This window comes from Acomys russatus, chromosome 10, assembly GCF_903995435.1.
Source record: "Acomys russatus chromosome 10, mAcoRus1.1, whole genome shotgun sequence".
NCBI lineage: Eukaryota > Metazoa > Chordata > Mammalia > Rodentia > Muridae > Acomys > Acomys russatus.
This window is the reverse complement of record NC_067146.1, coordinates 48,909,599-48,928,463: the sequence shown is the minus strand read 5'-3', so window position 1 is coordinate 48,928,463 and position 18,865 is coordinate 48,909,599. Positions and strand designations below refer to the sequence as shown.

Genomic DNA, 18,865 nt, shown 5'->3' with positions numbered 1-18,865 from the left:
AGTCACAATCCTTAGTGTTCCTTCCTCACCCAAGCTGGGGAAAATGTTTGCTTTTTTATTACCAGGAGCTTTGGGGAGCACGGCTTTATGATGCTTGGCATTGACGGAACTACCATTCCATGCACTGAAAGAGATACAGGATCATCGCACCTTGGCTGCTGAAATTATACTCTCCTCTCCCTCCTCTCAGCAAGTCACAGTTAGTGTCCAAGGGCTTCACTTTGTGTCTGTGACCTGGATCAGGGTCTCTCACTTTTGGAGGGCTTGTCTGTAACAATTCAGATCGGTGTGTAGCCTTTTCCTTCACTTTCTGCATTACTGAGCAGATCTCATCACTGAGAGACACTTAATGGTATGCCTGGCAGTGTGATTGACAGAACCACATTCGGCTCTCAGGGAGAGCATTCCAAGTACTGTGAACTGAGTGAGAATTTCAGAAACAGAGAGAACAACAGATGCTTGTTCTTTTTTGTAAAGTTTTACGAACTCAGAATCTAATTAAATGCTTTAAAATAATTTTCAGACAACTAAATTTACTCCATTGGTTTAAGAATAAGTTATAGGACACAAAATATTTGGATCATGAAATCCTACTGATATGACAGCTCAGAGGGGGGAAAATGACAATATATAGAAAAGCTCTTTATTTAAAATATAAAATTATAAATACTCAATCAGTTTCTTTACCATACATGTTAGGCTTAAGTGTATCTGGTGTGTGTACAATGCACATCGCACTGATAACTATCTTGAACTCAGGTGTCTTTGACTCAGGTCTTGCCATGTATGGTCAAAGATCAAGGTTCTTAACTCTGAACTAGAGCATCATTATATGATGAACGTGAACTGAAACCTTTTCATCACTCACTGACCGTAGTTTCAGAAGAGAAAATGAATAAAAACACTTCTAATGTTTACTTGCAGAGTAACAGGTTTCCCTATGCCTTTTCAGATTTACCTAACTTTCCCCCAACTCTCTCCTGTCTCCCATCCTCTGCCCTCATTCCAGCATAAGCTTTCTCACCCCCATGAATCCTCCTTGGACATTTATATCACTTATGCTCTATTTACTATCCAACTCTGCCCTACTTAGATCAGTGTCCCTCCCACATGCATTCGTGCCCTTTCATCTTTCTAGACTTTTAAGTTTATCATTTAGTAAAAATATAAAAAATAACATTGAGACATCTTAATTCATAAAAATGGTGAAGACTCAATACTCCCTTTTCTTCCCAGCTAACCACCCTTTTCCACTAACTACCAATAAAACCCTTGATGATTCAAGAAACAGTAATAAAAAATTCTGAAAGAAACAATCAGATTGGCTAGGGAACTTAGGATTTAAGCAAGGACGGCATCACCAGTTTCTAGGTTTCCTTTTGTCACTCATATTCCAGACTATACATCAACCTGAAGCAGCCAATAGGTACAAACAATGGAAGAAGGATGACAGAAAATGAGGAATATCCTATTCCTTTTGGGAAAATGTCCAGGACCAGGGACTTGGGAGAAGCTTCATCCCAGAACTCTAACTGCAAAGATGATATATTTTACATTTTACCTAGGATATCAATGAAGAATAACCTATCCCTTCCTACAGCTGTCAGTCGACAAGGACAGAGAAGAAAAGTGAGGTGCAACACTTTGCATCTCATAGATGAGGTTTCTCACATACCTGCTACAGATAGTCTGTGACCTGCAGAGGTATTTTGTGTGACCACTTGGAGCTCAATATACCAGAAGCTCTCAATTCAAAAGTAAGCAAAATTCCATGTGAAGGCACAAAAAACTAGATTGGAGTTGGAACTAAAAAAAAATAAAGTAGGCCAAGGCTTACATATGGAATTGAAATAAGAGTACTTCAAGTGCCCATTTTTTAAAGAGTATATAGAAAACCTCTAAGATAAACTTAAATCTAACTCCTCATACCAAGAACAAGAAAAAACACAGCTGCATGAGAAAAGGGCAACTGACAATAATTTTTTTAAAAAGTGTTAGAATTGCTTCATGTGACTTTAAATCAGTTATAAAGAAGAGGCCAAAGTACAGGCACATAATTGCATGGCATGCATACATATATGCTGAACTATACATGAGGGAATTCAAACCCTCAAAACTCACACAAAAAAGTACCATGGAGAAAATTTAAAAGAAAAAAATAACATAATTAAAATCTTATAAGGACACAGGTTAAAATAGTGGAATTAAAGTTATATTTATAAATTATATAAATTTATTCACCAAATTTCAACAACATGGAAAATATGGATCAATTTTTCTTATATGACCACTTAGAAGAAATCGACCAATTCCTATAAAGCCATAAATCATCAAAACTAAAGTAAAATGAAGTACATGATCTGAATCATTCAGAATTGAACTTTCGATTTAGATCCTAGTGGGAACAGCACCCAGGCCAGGTTATCTTCCTGGAGAATTTTGTCAAACACTTAAAGAATAACTGAGAGACATGCTATACATTCTCGTACAGAAAGGAGAAAATGTTGAGATCGCCATTATAGGATATCACCTTGACACACATGTGAAGAGAAGAGGGCACCTCAACTGAAGGACTACCTCAGTTAGCTTGGCCCATAAGCATATCTGCAGGTCATTTTCTCTTGCTGATTGATGGAAACAGCTCGCTGGGGGGGGGGGGGGGGGTGTGCCATACCTAGGAAGGTATGCCTATATAAGAAAGGTAGCGGATCAGGAAACTGAGCAACTGTTAACAGTGTCCCTCTCTGCCCTTACTTCTCTTGATGAGGGACTGTAACCAGAAACAAACCCTTTCCTTATGAGGATGCCTTTAGTCATGGTTCTGATCACAGTAACAGGTAATAAACTATAACAGGTGGGTTGGATTATCAACTGATATTACGTAGTGGACTGCTTGCCTTGCATGTGCAAAGCCTGGGGTCCGTGCCTTATACTGAAAAGAAAAACATGAAACAAAATCTAACCACACTACATGTCCTTGTATTGTGTGGCCAGCATTATACAGACAAAAGTGCAAAAACAAAAATAAAAACAAACAAACAAACTAAAACAACAACAACAAAAAAAAACCAAAGAAAAACAAAATAAAGGAAATTATGGATCAATATTGCTCATAGACATCTTTAATAAAATATTAGCATTTTAGCAAAGGAGTACACATGAAGAACTGTATACTGTGACCAAGTTAGGCCTAGCCAAAGTATGGTTTCAATATTACAAAATGCCTTAATAGCAATATACCATATCAACAGTTTAAATCAGAAATAAAATTGTTTAAGTCAACAATTATATAAAGCTCTGGGCCCCATTGCCCACATTCCTGAGGAGACTTACAGGGCTCCAGGAACATACAGGCCTTCCTGAGTTCAGGAACTTCCAGGTTAGATACACCTATCCCATCTCACCAGTCCCCTCCCCAAAAGATGCACCTAGGCCAGAGCCAGCAGAGGTGAGCTGCACACTGTCCTCTAAGCTACCTAGCCTGTCCTCCTGAGGAGACCCATGGGGCCCCAGGAACTTCCGGCTCTATTGTTAGGCCACTGCAGCAGGCTAGCTCCACCATGAACATCCAGCCCATGGCTACCAACTAAGACCAGCTGCAACAGGAACATCCAAGTTAGGGCCACATTCCCAGTACCTACTACACCAGGTACATCTGGGACAACCAAAAGGCGGAAGGTCAGTGAAAAAATACAGACAAAAGCCAGGGCGATGTGTCACCTTCAGAACATAACTATCCTACTAATGCAAGCCCTGGATAGCCTAGCATAACCAAACCTCAAGAAAATGACCTTAAATCCAGACTTATAAAAGATGGTATTATAGAGGCTTTAAAAGAGCAAATGGATAAATCCCTTAAAGAAATACAGAAAGACACAATTAGACAGGTGAGAGAAATAAATAATACTGTTCCAGAACTGAACATGGAAGTAGAAGCAATAAAGAAAAGACAAACTGAGGGAATCCTGGAGACGGAAAACTAAGGGAAGAGTATAGGAACAACAGACATGAGCACGACCAACAAAACACAAGAGACGGAAGAGAGAATATCTCAGGCTTAGAAGATGTGCTGGGAGAAATTGATATAACAGTCAAAAAATATTAAATCTAAAAAAATTCCTGCCACAAAACATTTAGGGAATCTGGGATACCATAAAAAGATCTAAGAATAATAGGAAAAGAAGAACACAAACAGTCCCAGATCCAAGGACCAGAAAACATTTTCAACAAAATAGAAGAAAAATTTCCCCAAGCTAAAGAAGAAGATACCTATAAACATATAAAAAGCATACAGAACACAATTAGATTGTACCAGAAAAAAATTCTCCTGCCACATAATAATCAAAACATTAAATCAACAGAACAAAGAAAGAATGTTGGAAACTGCAAGGGGGAAAAGGTCAAATAAGTTACAAAGGAAGACCTAGCTAAATTACACCCAACTTCTCAACAGAGACTTCTAAAAGCTAAAGGTCCTGGACAGATATCTTGCAGCCTCTAAAAGACCACAGATACCAACCTAGACTACTATTCCCAGCAAAAAGTCCCAATCATGATAGGTGGTGAAAAAGGTATTCCAAGGCAAACCAGATTTAAACAGTCTCTATCCACAAATCCAGCGCTACAGAAAATACTAGAAGAAATGTTCCAACTGAGGGAGGTTAACTACATCCAAGAAAACACAGGAAATATGTAATTTTACACCATCAAAAACAAAAGAAAGGAAGCACACACACACACACACACACACACACACACACAATGAACATTGAAATAATAGGAATTAACCATCAGAGGTCATTAATATCTCTTGACATCAATGGACTCAATTCACCAACAAAAAGACAGAGACTAACAGAATGGATGAGAAAACAGGATCCATCATTCTAGTGCATACAAGAAACACATCTCAGCAACAAAGATAGACATTACCTCAGAGAAAAGGGCTGGAAAAAGGTTTTTCAAACAAATGGATTCAAAAAACAAGCTGGAGTATTCATTTAAATATATAAAAAATAGACTTTCAAACAAAACTTATCAAAAGACATGGCGAAGAACACATCACACTCAAAGGAAAAATTCACCAAGATGAAGTCTCTATTCTGAACATTTTTGCCCCAAATTTGAGGATACCCACATTCATAAAAGAAACATTAGTGAAGCTTAAATCTCACATCGAACCCCACACATTAACAGTAGGAGACTTCAGCGCCCTTCTCTCACTAAGGGATAGGAAAAATATCTAGACAGAAACTGAACAGAAGTAATGAAACTATCTGATGTTATGATTCAAATGGACCTAAGGAATATCTGCAGAATATTCCATCCAATCACAAAAGAATATACTTTCTTCTCAGCACCTCAGGGAACCTTTTACAAAATTGGCCACATAGTCAGTCACAAAGCAAGCCTCAACAGATACAAGAGAATTTAAATAACACTTTTTATTTAATCAGACCACCATGAATTAAAGCAGGAATTCAACAAGAACAGAAACAATAGAAAGCATACAACTTATGGAAATTAAACAAGTTCCTAAGCAATGACCACTGGGTCAGGGAGAAAATAAATAAATAAAGACTTTCTACAATTCAATGAAAATGAAGGCACAACATACCCAAAGTTATGGGACACAATGAAAGCAGTGCTAAGAAGAAATTTCATAGCACTAAGCGCCTTCATACATAAATTGGAGAGATCTCATACTAGCGATTTAAAAGAATACCTGAAAGTTCTAGAACAAAAAGAAGCAAACACACCCAAGAGGAAAAAATAATCAAACTCAGGGCAGAAAGCAATAAATTAGAAGCAAAGAGAACAATACAAAGAATCAACAAAACCAAGAGGCTTATTCTTTGAGAAAGTCAACAAGATAGATAAAACCTCAGTCAAACTAACTAAAAGGCAGAGAGAAAGTATCCAAATGAACAAAATCAGAAATGAAAAAAGGGACATAACAACAGACACTGAGAAAATCCAAAGAATCATTAGGTCTTATTTTAAAAACCTGTACTCTAAAACACTGGAAAATCTAAATGAAATGGATAATTTTCTTGACAGAAATCACTTAACCAGAGTTATGAATATCAGGTAAACAATTTAAGTATACCTATAATGTCTAAGGAAATAGAAGCAGTCATTAAAAGTCTTCCAACCAGAAAAAGCCCTGGGCCAGATGGTTTTATAGCAGAATTCTACCAGACTATCAAAGAGGAAATAATACTTAAAAATATTCGACAAAATGGGCACAGAGGGAACAATGTCAAACCCATTCTATGAGGCCACAGTCACTCTGGTACTATTCAACAAAGAAAGAGGATTTCAGAACAATCTCCATTATGAACATTGATGAAGAATACTCTCAACCTGAATCCAAGAGCACACCAAAACATCATCCATCATGATCAAATAGGCTTCATACTGGAGATGCAGGGATGGTTCAACATATGAAAATCTATCGATGTAATCCATCTTACAAATAAATTGAAAGAAAAACCCCACATGATCATCTCATTAGATACTGAAAAAGGCTTTAAAAAAATCCAACACCCCTTCCTGTTAAAAGTCTTAGAGAGATCAGGGATACAAGACACATACCTAAACACAATAAAGGCAATATACAGCAAACCATTAGCCAACATCAAATTAAATGGAGAGGAACTTAAAGCAATTCAACTAATATCAGGGACTACACAAGGCTGCCTACTGTCTTCATATATATTCAGTATAGCCCTTGATGTTCTAGCTGGAGCAATAAGACAACAAAAGGAGATCAAGGGGATCCACATCAAAAAGGAAGAAGTCAAAGTATTGCTATTCGCACACGATATAATAGTATATATAAACAACCACAAAATTGCACCAGAGAACTCCTAGAGCTGAGAAACACCTTCAGCAAAGTTGCTACACACAAAATTAATTTTTTAAAATCAGTAGCTCTCCTGTATACAAATGACAAATGAGCTGAGAAAGAAATTAGGGAAACTGCACCCTTCACGATACCTACAAATAATACAAAGTGTCTTAGTGTAACTCTAACCAAGCAAGTGAAAGACTTGTCTGACAAGAACTTCAAGTCATTGAGGAAAGAAATTGAAGAAAACATTAGGAAATAGAAAAAACTCCCATGCTCATGTATCCATAAGATTAACATAGTAAAAATGGCCATGTTACCAAAGAAACCTACAGATTCCCATCAGAATTCCAACACAATTCTTTACAGTCACTGATAGAGCAACCATCAACTTCATATGGAAAACTAAAAGACCAGGATAGCTAAAACAATTGTGTACAAGGACTTTTTCTGGAGGTATCACCATCCCTGATTTCAAGCTGAACAGAGCAATAGTAATAAAAACTGATTATTGGTATAAAAAACAGACAGGTTGATCAATGGGATTGAATTGAAGACACAGAAATAAACCCACACACCTTCAGACACCTGATTTTTGACAAAGAAGCCAAAACCATACACTAGAAAAATGGTGTTATTCTAGCTGGATGTCTTGTGTAGAAGAATGCAACTAGATCGTATTTATAACACTGCATTAAATAAAGTCTAAGTGGATCAAGGACCTCAACATAAAACCAGACACACTAAATATAATAGAAGAGAAAGTAGGGAGTGGCCTTGAAACATATTGAGTGTGTTTTTAGTATAAGCTTTCCAATTTTAGAGATGTACATAGTACTGTGTCTTAATCTCATTTTGATAATATTCACTTTTAACATACAGAAAGTAACTGATTTTGTATGATTTGACCAAAGTCATGCATAATATAGAGAAACTTTTGCTAGATTCTATATGATTACTACGTATATAAATTTTCCATTTATTTATTTATTCAATCACTGTAGAGCCTGATGTCAGCCCCATCTCCCCACTGTTCTCAGTCCCACCCTATCTTGCTCACACTTATTCCCCTGTCTCCTTCTCAGCAAAGGGGAGACTCCCAAGAGCTACCAACCCACCTTGGCACTTCAAGTCACAGTTATGTGGAGAGCGGGGACTGACTTTGACATGAACTCTGGTGCTCCATATTTGACCACCTCCCCTTGGTGGGGAGGCCTGGTGGCACTCAAAGAAAGAATAAGCAGGCTACCAAGATGAGACTTGATAGCCTATGACCAAACAGTGGGGGAGGAGGTCCCCCTCGGTCATAGACCTAGGAGTAGGGAATAGGGTAAAAGCGGGAGGGAGGGAGGAAGGGGACAATACAAGTGATGGGATAACAATTGAGTTGTAACCTGAATAAATTAATAAAATTTTTAAAATTTAAAAAAGGAAAAATTAAGAAAACACTGAGAAAGTCAAATAAGACATCAACAACAAGAATTATTGTGCCCATGGATTAGGATACACTATTAATTAAGGATAGTATATTAACTCTTCTTGTATTGATTTATAAAATCAATGCAATTTCTCTCAAAGTACCAGTATGACCTTCTGCAGTCATAAACCAAATTCTAAAAATTATAGGGACAAGTAAGGAACCTAATAAATTGAGAACAAAGTAGGAATTATCACTGTGTGTAGTTAGGGATTACTAGGCAGTTATGAAAATCAAGAGCAGATGGCATGGGTGAAAGAACACACAGAGAGATAAGTGGAATGCAGACATGCACGGCGGAGCTTAGGAATCACCTGAGGGCAGTCGGCCTTTTCACAGTGGAGCGCACCGCACGCCCTCAGACATGAGGAAAAAGGAAAGAACCTCAGCCTTAGACATTATTTATAAATTAACCAAAATACAGACCACCTGCATATCAAATTGGCCAATCGTTACAAAAACCATGAGAAAGCCTTAGGGACCTGGGGCTAGCTGATTTATAAAACAATGATCTATGAGTTGGGCTCCTTAAAATAAAAACATCTGTGCATGTTCCTGTTAAAAAATATGCAAGGACACATTACAGACTAGAGTAAGGTGCTTACAGAGAGTATATTCAATGAACTAACTTATCTCTTTAATCACGAATTCTCGAAAGCTGAACTGAAGAGAAATCAATCAAACTGGGCAAAACCATGGTGTGGCTTTTCACTGTTTAGCACTTAACAGACAACAAGTAACGGCATGGAAAGATGCCTGATGCATCTGCCACTAGGGAAATTCCAACCGCCCACCACCAGGATGGCTACGATAAGAAAGGAAAGATCTCTAACACCAAATGATCGCAAAGAATTCTTTTCAGCTCCTAGTAAGTTGATCAGATCAAAAGCAGGTAGATATAAATTTAATTGGATTATATTGAATACACTTGAGTAATTAGGATTACTAATTATCATAAAGAATTAAATGAGAAAACAAGCCAGACTTCTCATATAAAGGCAGACTAGGCAATCTAAAACTAGAATCTAAAAGAAAATTATAAGTATCACTTCATTTATATCAGTTTTATAAAACCCATTTAAGAAATGACTTGAGACTAAGTAGCATCATTTTAGGGCAAGTTTCTTCTCTTGAACAAAAAGCTATATTTAGTACTTATTATAAAATATGACGTTTTGTGTATTCATTCTTATTTTTAAAGATAAAGTTCAAAGGACTAGTGTCAGTTGAAATATAAGTTCATGAAGGCAGCAGCTAAAACCGATTTCTTTTTCTGTAGTAACATAATTTACTACAGGAATGGAATCCAGAAATAAAGGCATCAAGTCAGTTGACACAGATGTAATTATTATTTTTGTGAAAATATAAGACATTTTTAACAGAATGGAGAGGAAAATGCCAATCTATTACTACCAGACTGGAATTAGCTGGCCCAACATCTTCAGCCTACATGGGTCTGTTCACTTCTGATTCTCCAAGAACCTTCTGGAAGGCGGAAGCTGTTAAGGGAGCCCAGTGCTCCCCTTTATGCATCATGTCCTTGTTGGTTGTGAGCCTCATTTGCTGAGTGCTGCCTACAGGAACTGAACTTATGGGGCAATAAACACCACCCTTCCTGTATATGAAGCTAAGTCCTTATGAAAGAAAGAAAACTCTTCTCCTTGCCAGAGAATTGGTACTTTGCCTGGTAGGGTTTCGAAGAGTTTTTCCTGGCTACATAGTGACAGGATTTCTTCCCCTGAACAAGCGTTGGGGGATGCTACTGAGCTGAATTATATTTTAACAGGACTGTTCCCGCCAGGCCACTTTACTTTGTGTATGTGCCTGCTCGTGTTTATGTTTGTGTACAGGCATTGTGTGTGTATGTGAGCGTGTGCAGACGTGCATGTGTATTTGCATGTAAAGATCTGCATGTGTGTGTATGTGTGCACGTGCAAGAGGCCAGAAGTTGACACAGATTCCTCATTCATTTGCCCACTTACTTTTTGAGACATACTCTTTCCTACAACCTGGAGCTCATCAATTCAGTTTGACCTGGGAGCCCCTGGGCTCTAGCTATCTCCACCTCTCCCATCTGGGGTTACAGGTAGCTGTTATACACAGTCCACCCACCCCTTGCTTGGTGTAGATCAAACTCAGATATTCATGTTTGTACAGCAAGCTCTTTACCACCTGACCTTCCACTTCTCTTCTCTTCCACTTAATAATTGCAGTGGGATTTGTCACAATAGCAACAGCTGGTATTCAAAGGGTCTTGGGGAAAGCACCACCCTGCTGATTCTGATGGGGGGGGCGGGATACTTTGCACATAGTTTAACCAGTTTTGCATTCAAATTATTCAATAGTTAACATCCCTCATCACCCGTGGCTTTTTTGGATTACTCAACAGCACTCCCCCAAATTCTATTATTAGAATTCAGTAGTAGGTGGAAACTTTTTTTCTGCCATGTAGACTGGTGCTGAAACTCCCAAACTACACAGAGCTATGACAGATTCACAGAGCACAATGACTCTGGTATTTTAAAGCATACTCTGAGAAGGGAGTTGCTTTTATGTTTAGTGGGTGTATTAGCTTTCAGATTAGAAGGGCCAAGTGATTGTGTACCTAAAAACAGAAAAGGCATTTTCTTCAGACATATTCAAATCAGACCATACTTTATCTCCTGGTACCAAGAAGAAATGTTCTTGACCTTTTTTCTTCTATAAGAATCATTGAGAACCCTTTTTTTTTTTTCCTTTCTCTTAGCTTCCGATTATAATTGACAAGAAATTGTGCTTCAATGTAAAGGGATGTGATGATTTATATATTAAGAGGTCCTTAACAAAAATCGATAGACACATAGCACTGAGCCCTGAGAATTTATGGGCCTGATGTGGTGCCACACACCTATAACGCCGCACTCAGAAGAATGAGACAGGAGGATTGTGAGGATGGGGCCCTCCTGGACTGGGCTATGTAGTGAGACTGTTTCTCTCCCCTCAAATAACTCTCCATTTAAAAATAACTGCACTTGAATTTCTACTTGTAGGCAGGACTGACCTATGTGAAAATCTGTGAAATGTTGAAAGGGATCAAAGGACAAGCTAACAGTTGGCATTGCAATATGATATGGCTACCTAGAAAGTTCAAGTTGGAGCTGTACTAGACCAAATAACAAAACACACACACACACCAAAAATTCTCATATAATGTTTGAGTAGGTTTACATTTTGTGTTTGTTCATAGCTTCCCTTGGCCACCTGTGGACAGTAGGCTGCAGATTGGACAGAAAGTTTAAAATTCTATGGTGGCAAAGGAACCTGGTGAGATGCAGGAAGTCTGTCAACATCCCATGTTGACCTGGAGGTTTTAGAAGTGTGAGTTCAGACTTGATTTGTGAAGAGAGCCCTTGATGGAGGTGAGGGGAACAAGTGGGCTTAGGAGTTCTGAGAGATCGTGCTGATAAGACACAGAATACAAGCAGCTGGCTCCAAACCCTTAAACAACAATTCTCTAACATTTGCCAAATTTGGACAACTGCAGGATCTTCAGGCACCTACATATAAAAGCTAAGCTAAAATTCCTGAAAATAGAAAACCAGAAAGGTAGACAACAACAAAAACAATTTAGATATTCTACAGTCCCAGAGATGTGAGAATAAAACATTTAAAATATTGGTGTTTAAGATGTGCCAAGGGAAAAGGCCCCACATGAGACTGAATAAAATTTATCCTAGGTTAAGTGTAGTCCACCTTTAATTCTGTGTAGTATAAGAGTGAGGCTTATACACTTGGAATACTTAAGAAAAAGAATGAGATTACTTTGTTGCATGAAAAAATATAAAAGCCACAATTCTGTGTCCATAATTAAGAATTTATTGGAACATACTCATCACCTTCATATATTCATTTTCACTGTTGTAGCAGAATGAGTAGATGCAAAGATGCTGAGGTGCCCTTTGAAGCCGAAAATATACCACCTGGCCCTTTCCCAGGCAGCATTTGCCAAGCTACATTAGGACGATGGCTGAAAATTCAGGCACACAGAGAATGAGGACAAACCAGAGGTTGGCTGTGCCTCACCAGAACTCAATCCAACTTCAGATTGGCTCCATTCTAGGTTGGATTATGGCAACCGACAGTGACTCTCTCTGCCTGGCAGAGAAAGAGCTCATCTCATCTGGAGAAACATCCCACCATGTGGAAGACCTACCGTTTCCTGATACACATTTTACACACATTCCAGATTTCAGAAAATTACTACATCAACCTAGTATGTCTCAGCTGACTGTGATGCACAACTGGCCTCACCCGCAGCCTCCAAAGCAACTCCCCCCCCCCCCCCCCCCCGCCGTTCACATTGTAAACAGTCAGTAGTGATTCATGCTATTTAAAGGAAAGAACAAAAAACACAAGAAGCAGTATTACCCAAAAGCACTTTTCTTGGCAAGAAAAACAAATCACACATCCAGAATAGTAGTGTTCCAAGGAAATAAATGTGAGTTTCTAATGCCCAGCATCTTGGGAATATATGGATTGTCTATGAATTATTTTGTAGGAAATGAAAGCAAACAGTAATTACCAGCACTGAGACATTCTGACCACGTGCTCTCTACATCTCATTTTTTCAGTGGCATACAGTTTTAGGACACCAGTATTGCATTTGAGCGTCTACCATCCAGAGAACCCAGAGAAATATAGACATGTAAAAAAAAAAAAAATAAGCAGTGGAATATTGTAAAATGCAACGTGTTGTCTGTACACATCCCCTGGGACTTAGAGATTTAATCTTAGTAGTTTATTTCAAATGAAAAGAGCAACTTGAAGGAGCTAGACAGCTGAGGAGTGCAGTGCTCACAAATGGAATAATTGTTAGAGTCATTTTAATGGGAACATACTAAGGTTATGCACCTGTGTCCTAAGTAAATTGCAACTCTCAGATATAGCACTTGAGGTCATTTTAATTTACACTCTATCACAGTGTGCAATACATGTCTTACTCGTGTCAGTGCAATGTAAACTAATTTTGCAAAAACAAAACAAAATAAAACCAAAAAACCCCAGGTTATATATTAATGGCATAGACTACATCCATGCACAATTGTATTCTAAAACATAGTAATAGATAAAACTATAAAAGCACAGTTAAATATAGATTTGATTAGAATTGGTTATATATACATTTATCTGTACATAAAATTGAATTTTCTAATTTTTAATTTAACTTGGTGGTATAATTTATCCTGCTTTTATAATAAGAACCCACACTGTTATGTCAGGATGTTAGAGTTATTGTTTAAAAAGAGAGCTTTGAGAATTGAATAATTTTTCTACTTAAAACAAACTTTCTTTTAAAGTTTGAATATTCTCCTTCACTCTTATTGCCTTTATGTGCCCATCAATGGTATATGCTCCCATACAGAGCTCCAAAAATTCGATGAAAAAATAATAGGCTATAAATGTGGTCAAATAATAAATCATTTGGAGAGTATAGTGTTTATTTTAAGTAAATGATAAAATGTCTTTTAACTCAGTGTTTGTAGACATATTTTTAGAAATTATAAGAATTCTCAATTACAGGCTTCATCTATGTAATTTACTAATTTAAAAACAAAGCCTGGATTTTAAAAATCCTTCTCATCCACGCAAGCAGTCCATTTTTAAGCACACTTCTGCATTACTGCTGGGACCTGCAATGTACTGAAGATCATCTAGGTCACTCATGTAATTATTTGTTTTGCTCAACTATCTCTTTATAGACCAAAACCTTTCTTTACAATACTGGTTCCTTCCTAACTAGCAGGATGCTGTTGCCTTTGATGGGAACATCAAGTATTATTTACAGTTCTGCAATATTGCTTTTTCTATGCACCGTATCTGACTCCAGCTAAAAGACCAGAATCCTTAGAGAGACATATTGCAAACAAAAAGTCCTTAGTAGGTGTGTGGGAAGTCAAGCCAGAAGTCAAACAGAACCCGCGGAGATGACAGAGATGTGATATTCTATACGGCAGCATCTCCTCGGGGAGGAACAGTAAACCAACCACATGGCCCCACTGAAATGCCGGAGTTCAGGCTCTGCTAGCTGAGCAGTGAATACTACATTTAGACATGGTTTCAGCCAGATAGATCACTGCCTTTTTACATAAGAACCTCTTTTAAGAATCACAATCATCCTCAAAGTGCACTCACTGCTGAAAAACATAAAAACTTAATAACCTACCATTTTCTTTGCACTCTTCTGGAGGTTTAGCCTTTTTCGCAAGTCGTGGATCCAGCCATGATGTTGTCTTTGTGTTATGGCTGAAAAGAAAAGAGATCACTCTGAAAAGGCACATACTAAAAGGAATCAAGTTTATTCCTTAAGAAAAAAAAAAAAGAAAGAAAAAGAAAGGAAATAAGCCGGGTTAGTCCAACAAAATTGCAATCGATACACTTAATTTGCTTACTGGTTCTAAGTAGCCCTGAAGGAGGTGTAAGAGTGATTGTGCAAGGCAGCTGTAAATTTGGCAACCTCAGCTCCTTGTCCTCAAAGCAGCTATTTTTATTAAAATCAACTAGAATGTTGCCAAGTTAACCTCATTGAAAATGCAGAACTCATCCAGAGCGAAAGGAATTTATTACAAATACAGGATTCTCCACTTGGGAGAGCACAGTCCTTACACTCTGACACCGTTTCCTGCCTTTTGCAGAAGCGCTGTTTTCATCTTAAATCTGCCCTTTTCATAAACAATTGTTTTTGTTAACTACAGAGCTAGCAGAGGCAGTACAAAAGTGATGCAAATTATAGCATGTTTCTGGGATTCTTACATTTTCTCCTGAAGTGATTAATAGCAATTTTATTTACTCACATTAAGCTATCTCACTCCTAAATACTGTTATCCCTGCCAGGAGAGGAATAGATAAAAATGTTTTCATTCTAATAATTTTGGAATAGAATTTCTAGGAATCAAAAAATATTGTTTAGAAAAAAACGTTTCTCGTTTTTACTCTAGAAATCTAAAAGCAAAAGCAATGTACTCACAGGAGACCTTGTTAAAGGGGTCCTGGCATCACTTGCATTGGGATCACCTGGTAAACCTTAGCAATGCATTCTGGGTCTTCTCAGAACTACCCAGTCCTGGCTTTGTATGGGAGGGGAAATATGATTTATTGAGGGCAGGTGGTTGCTACAACGTCTCCATTACTAACAAGAAGCCCAGGTGATGCTTATTCATTGTAATTCAAAAACTACTCAATAGCTCAAATGTCATTAGAACAAAACAGTTGACACTGTACAGCTGTACCAAGGGAGCTCATGGAGCAATGGGAAAAAAAAAATCCCCAGGAATTCAGTATCTGTGCAGACTTCAAGAAGAAAATAGACAAAGTCAAGGTACTGGGAAGTGTGAGGTTTATACAATGGACCATAAAAAGGGCAATGAAAAAAACAGAAAAGAAAGAATAAACAGGTTAGATAGACGTTATGTCCAGATCGCATTGAACTGGAGCACAGATCCACAGCACGCAAGATGTTCATGACGGCACACGTTCTGTGTACTTTTCTCTCCAGTATTAGCAGAGACTTAGATATTAGCTAGACAATTAGATATACTGGAAGTGAAGACCCCCGCCCCCCCTGCCCCCCCCACAAAAAAAAATTTCCTACAGAGAATAGTCATTAACAGAATCATGAAACTCTGTTCTACTTCACTAAGGAGATTTCAAGCCAGGACTAAGGAAAGGTGGAGCCAAGACGGACTTTGGAAAGCCATACGGATATGTCAAAGTATCCTCCAAGCAGCGTTTCCTAGATGGCCGCCGCTCATCTGCTTATACGGAGGGTATCTCTGATTCGAGAACAGTGTCCTGCTTTGCTTTCCATTGCTAGGAAGAGTACTCTGACACGAAGCAGCTCGGGAGAAGAAAGGGTTTGTTTGGCTCACATGTCTACCTCACAGACCATCCTCCTGAGAAGTCCAGGAAGGAGCTTGAGGTGGAAACTGAAGCAGAAACCATGGAGGAATGTTGCCGAGTAGCTTGTTCTGCCAGCTTAATTCTTATACACCCAGCATCACCTGCCCAGCGGGTACACTGCTCCCAGGTGTCAATCATTAATCAAGAAAAGGCTGCAGGCATGTCCACAGGCCATTCTGATGGTGGTAATTCCCCCAATTGAGGTTGTTCCCTCCGTCCATGTGACTGTAGCTTGTGTCAAGTTGAGAAACACACATAACAAAAATCCTGAAAACTAACCAGCCCAGACAGTAAGCTCTGTGCATTATACAAATCCAGATGTGGAGGCAGTCCCACTGTCATATTGTCATTCACGTGAGGAGAGCATCCTACCTGGAACTTGCCTCAGCTGGGCGAGCTCTTCAGCAACAGATGCGTCTGGACGGAACTCTAATGATTTAGTCAGGGAATGAGATCAGGCAGCACGCTTGCCAGCTTTTACAGTCAGTCCGGCACCTTGACCTCTGTAAATCTGGTGGCAGCACACTATCAAGTTTCAAGAGCACCGAAACTATTGTGGACATGCTCATCCATTCATGTCCCAATCAGATGTCAACATAACCCATGCTCTTCCTCTTAACTGAGGTTGGAGACTTTGAATATTCTGCATATGGGGATTAGAACACTGGCAGTTGGTACGGCAGTGCTTTTTAATAGAGGAGAAACACTAGCTGCAGTGAAAAGTGCACAGATGCTTGTGTGGGGGGAGGTGGGGTGGGTGGCAGCACACTTGCTTTGATGTCTGTGTCTATATCAGGTAGAGGAATACAATGGGAGGTGGGCAAGGGACGAAACAGCCCCACTTGGCTTTTCTAAATTCTTTATCTCTTTTGGAGAAAAGTAATTTCCAAGTTCTTTAGACCTACTCGTAAAAGCAAATATGTCTATGGATAGGTATTAAGGGGCCATTAGTATGCCACTGAGGGAGGCAAATTACCATTTCTATACCACACTAGCATAGGTCTCCAATACTGGCTAATTCAGGAGAGAGAGCTGCTTTCCTGAGTGTATATAAAGCATTTCATTACAGAAGGGGATTTTCAGGTTAAACTAGAGTTAGCGGTGTGTCACTTTAATACATTTTGACAGATTGAGTCTCTTAGAGTTAACAGTATTTTTAGCTGCTCTTCAAAAATGATTCTGAAAGAAATGTGGGCAGTAGTTACCTCCAGTAACTGTCTTAAGCATCACGCGAAGACACAGCACAGTAGTTTTCAATAGCAGCTCTCAGCAGCCTTGTAATTTGCATGCTCCTCCAAGAGGCCTTACAAAGGGGATATTTTTAATGCATTTGGGAGACAACACACTAAATAGCTTTGCCACCTCCCTTAAATTATGTATTTTAAACCTTAATAATTCCATTTGAGGATAGGATTTAATGCTGGCCAGGAAACCACACAAAATGCAATCATTGAGAGTTCCCCCCACACACCCCCAATCTGTGTGTTATCTTTTCTCAAATTCAAGGAAGGCATTTCTCTTCACTTCCCCAACTGCAGCAGACTCAGGTACTTGGCATCAATTTTCCGTATCTATCCAAGACGTGTGCCACAAAAAAATGACATTAAAAGAAAATGCTGGTGCAGTACAATCTTATACAGTGCTTTTTACAGAAAGACTTATTTATACTGAGCTTTAACAGAGAGGGACCTATTTAGGTTCCGCTTGTGCAGAGACTGTTCTCATTCTAGTGGGCAAATGGAACATATATTTCCAGGAGCTCTGAGTCACAGTAATGTCTTGATCTACATGTTTCTATAGATGAAGCTACATGTTCAGGAAAATAATCAATCAATGGCGATTCAGGTTTAGTTAATGTCCTATTTAATGAAAATCTAAAACTCATGGTTTTTCCTATCTATCTATCTATCTATCTATCGATCTATCGATCTATCTATCTATCTCAAACTCCTATGTTAAACTATACACCCACTGACGGCTATGATAAACCAGAATTGGAATTTCATTCCAATGCAAAACTCTAGTTTAAATTCCCATCAAGATGCTCTGGAAGATGCACACAGGTTGCCTTGCAAGTGGATTGGGAATGCCCAATCCTTGACCCTTGCCAAGCTGACACGGTAGCAAGCTAAATCATCATGTCTCATCTTCTGACATGAGAGTACCACGGTCATGTTGAGGCAAAGCCGCAGACCCCACCTCTCGCTTTGCTTTGGTCCCGCCTCACCTCTTTTAATGCTAAGCAGTCTTCGTGGCTGAAAAATCACTACTTCTACTTTACAGATGCAGAAGCAAAGGCTGAGCTCTCCTGGGTAACTTGTCCGAGATTGCCTAGCTAAAACAGGAAACTGAAGGGGCTCGTGGAAACCCAGATCTAAGGGAGTCCCACACTCACGTGTTTTACTGTCTGAAAGAGGCCTGTTGTTTCTAAGTCCATTCCCCCCTCTCATAGGAAGATATTTTTCTCCCTCCCTTGGGTGGTTGTCAGGGAACTAGTCCAATCCCCTGCCGGTCTAGAAAATTTTTATACTAACCACTTGAAGGTTGTAATCACTAAATCCTCCAAAAGTGCTGATTGCCTTGTACTCAGTGGGCATTTG

At 38.8% G+C, this 18,865-nt stretch overlaps 1 protein-coding gene across 5 annotated transcripts in view; it reads right to left on the bottom strand.

Annotated features, from left to right (window-relative positions):
- Window positions 1-18,865, bottom strand: part of Magi2 (membrane associated guanylate kinase, WW and PDZ domain containing 2) — a 1,455,764-nt gene that overhangs the window by 440,418 nt on the left and 996,481 nt on the right. For all 5 annotated transcript variants that reach the window (XM_051152089.1, XM_051152090.1, XM_051152091.1 and 2 more), the window contains exon 6: window positions 14,533-14,612. In XM_051152089.1, the coding sequence (XP_051008046.1) occupies window positions 14,533-14,612 (80 nt within the window). The remainder of the gene's footprint in view (window positions 1-14,532; window positions 14,613-18,865) is intronic.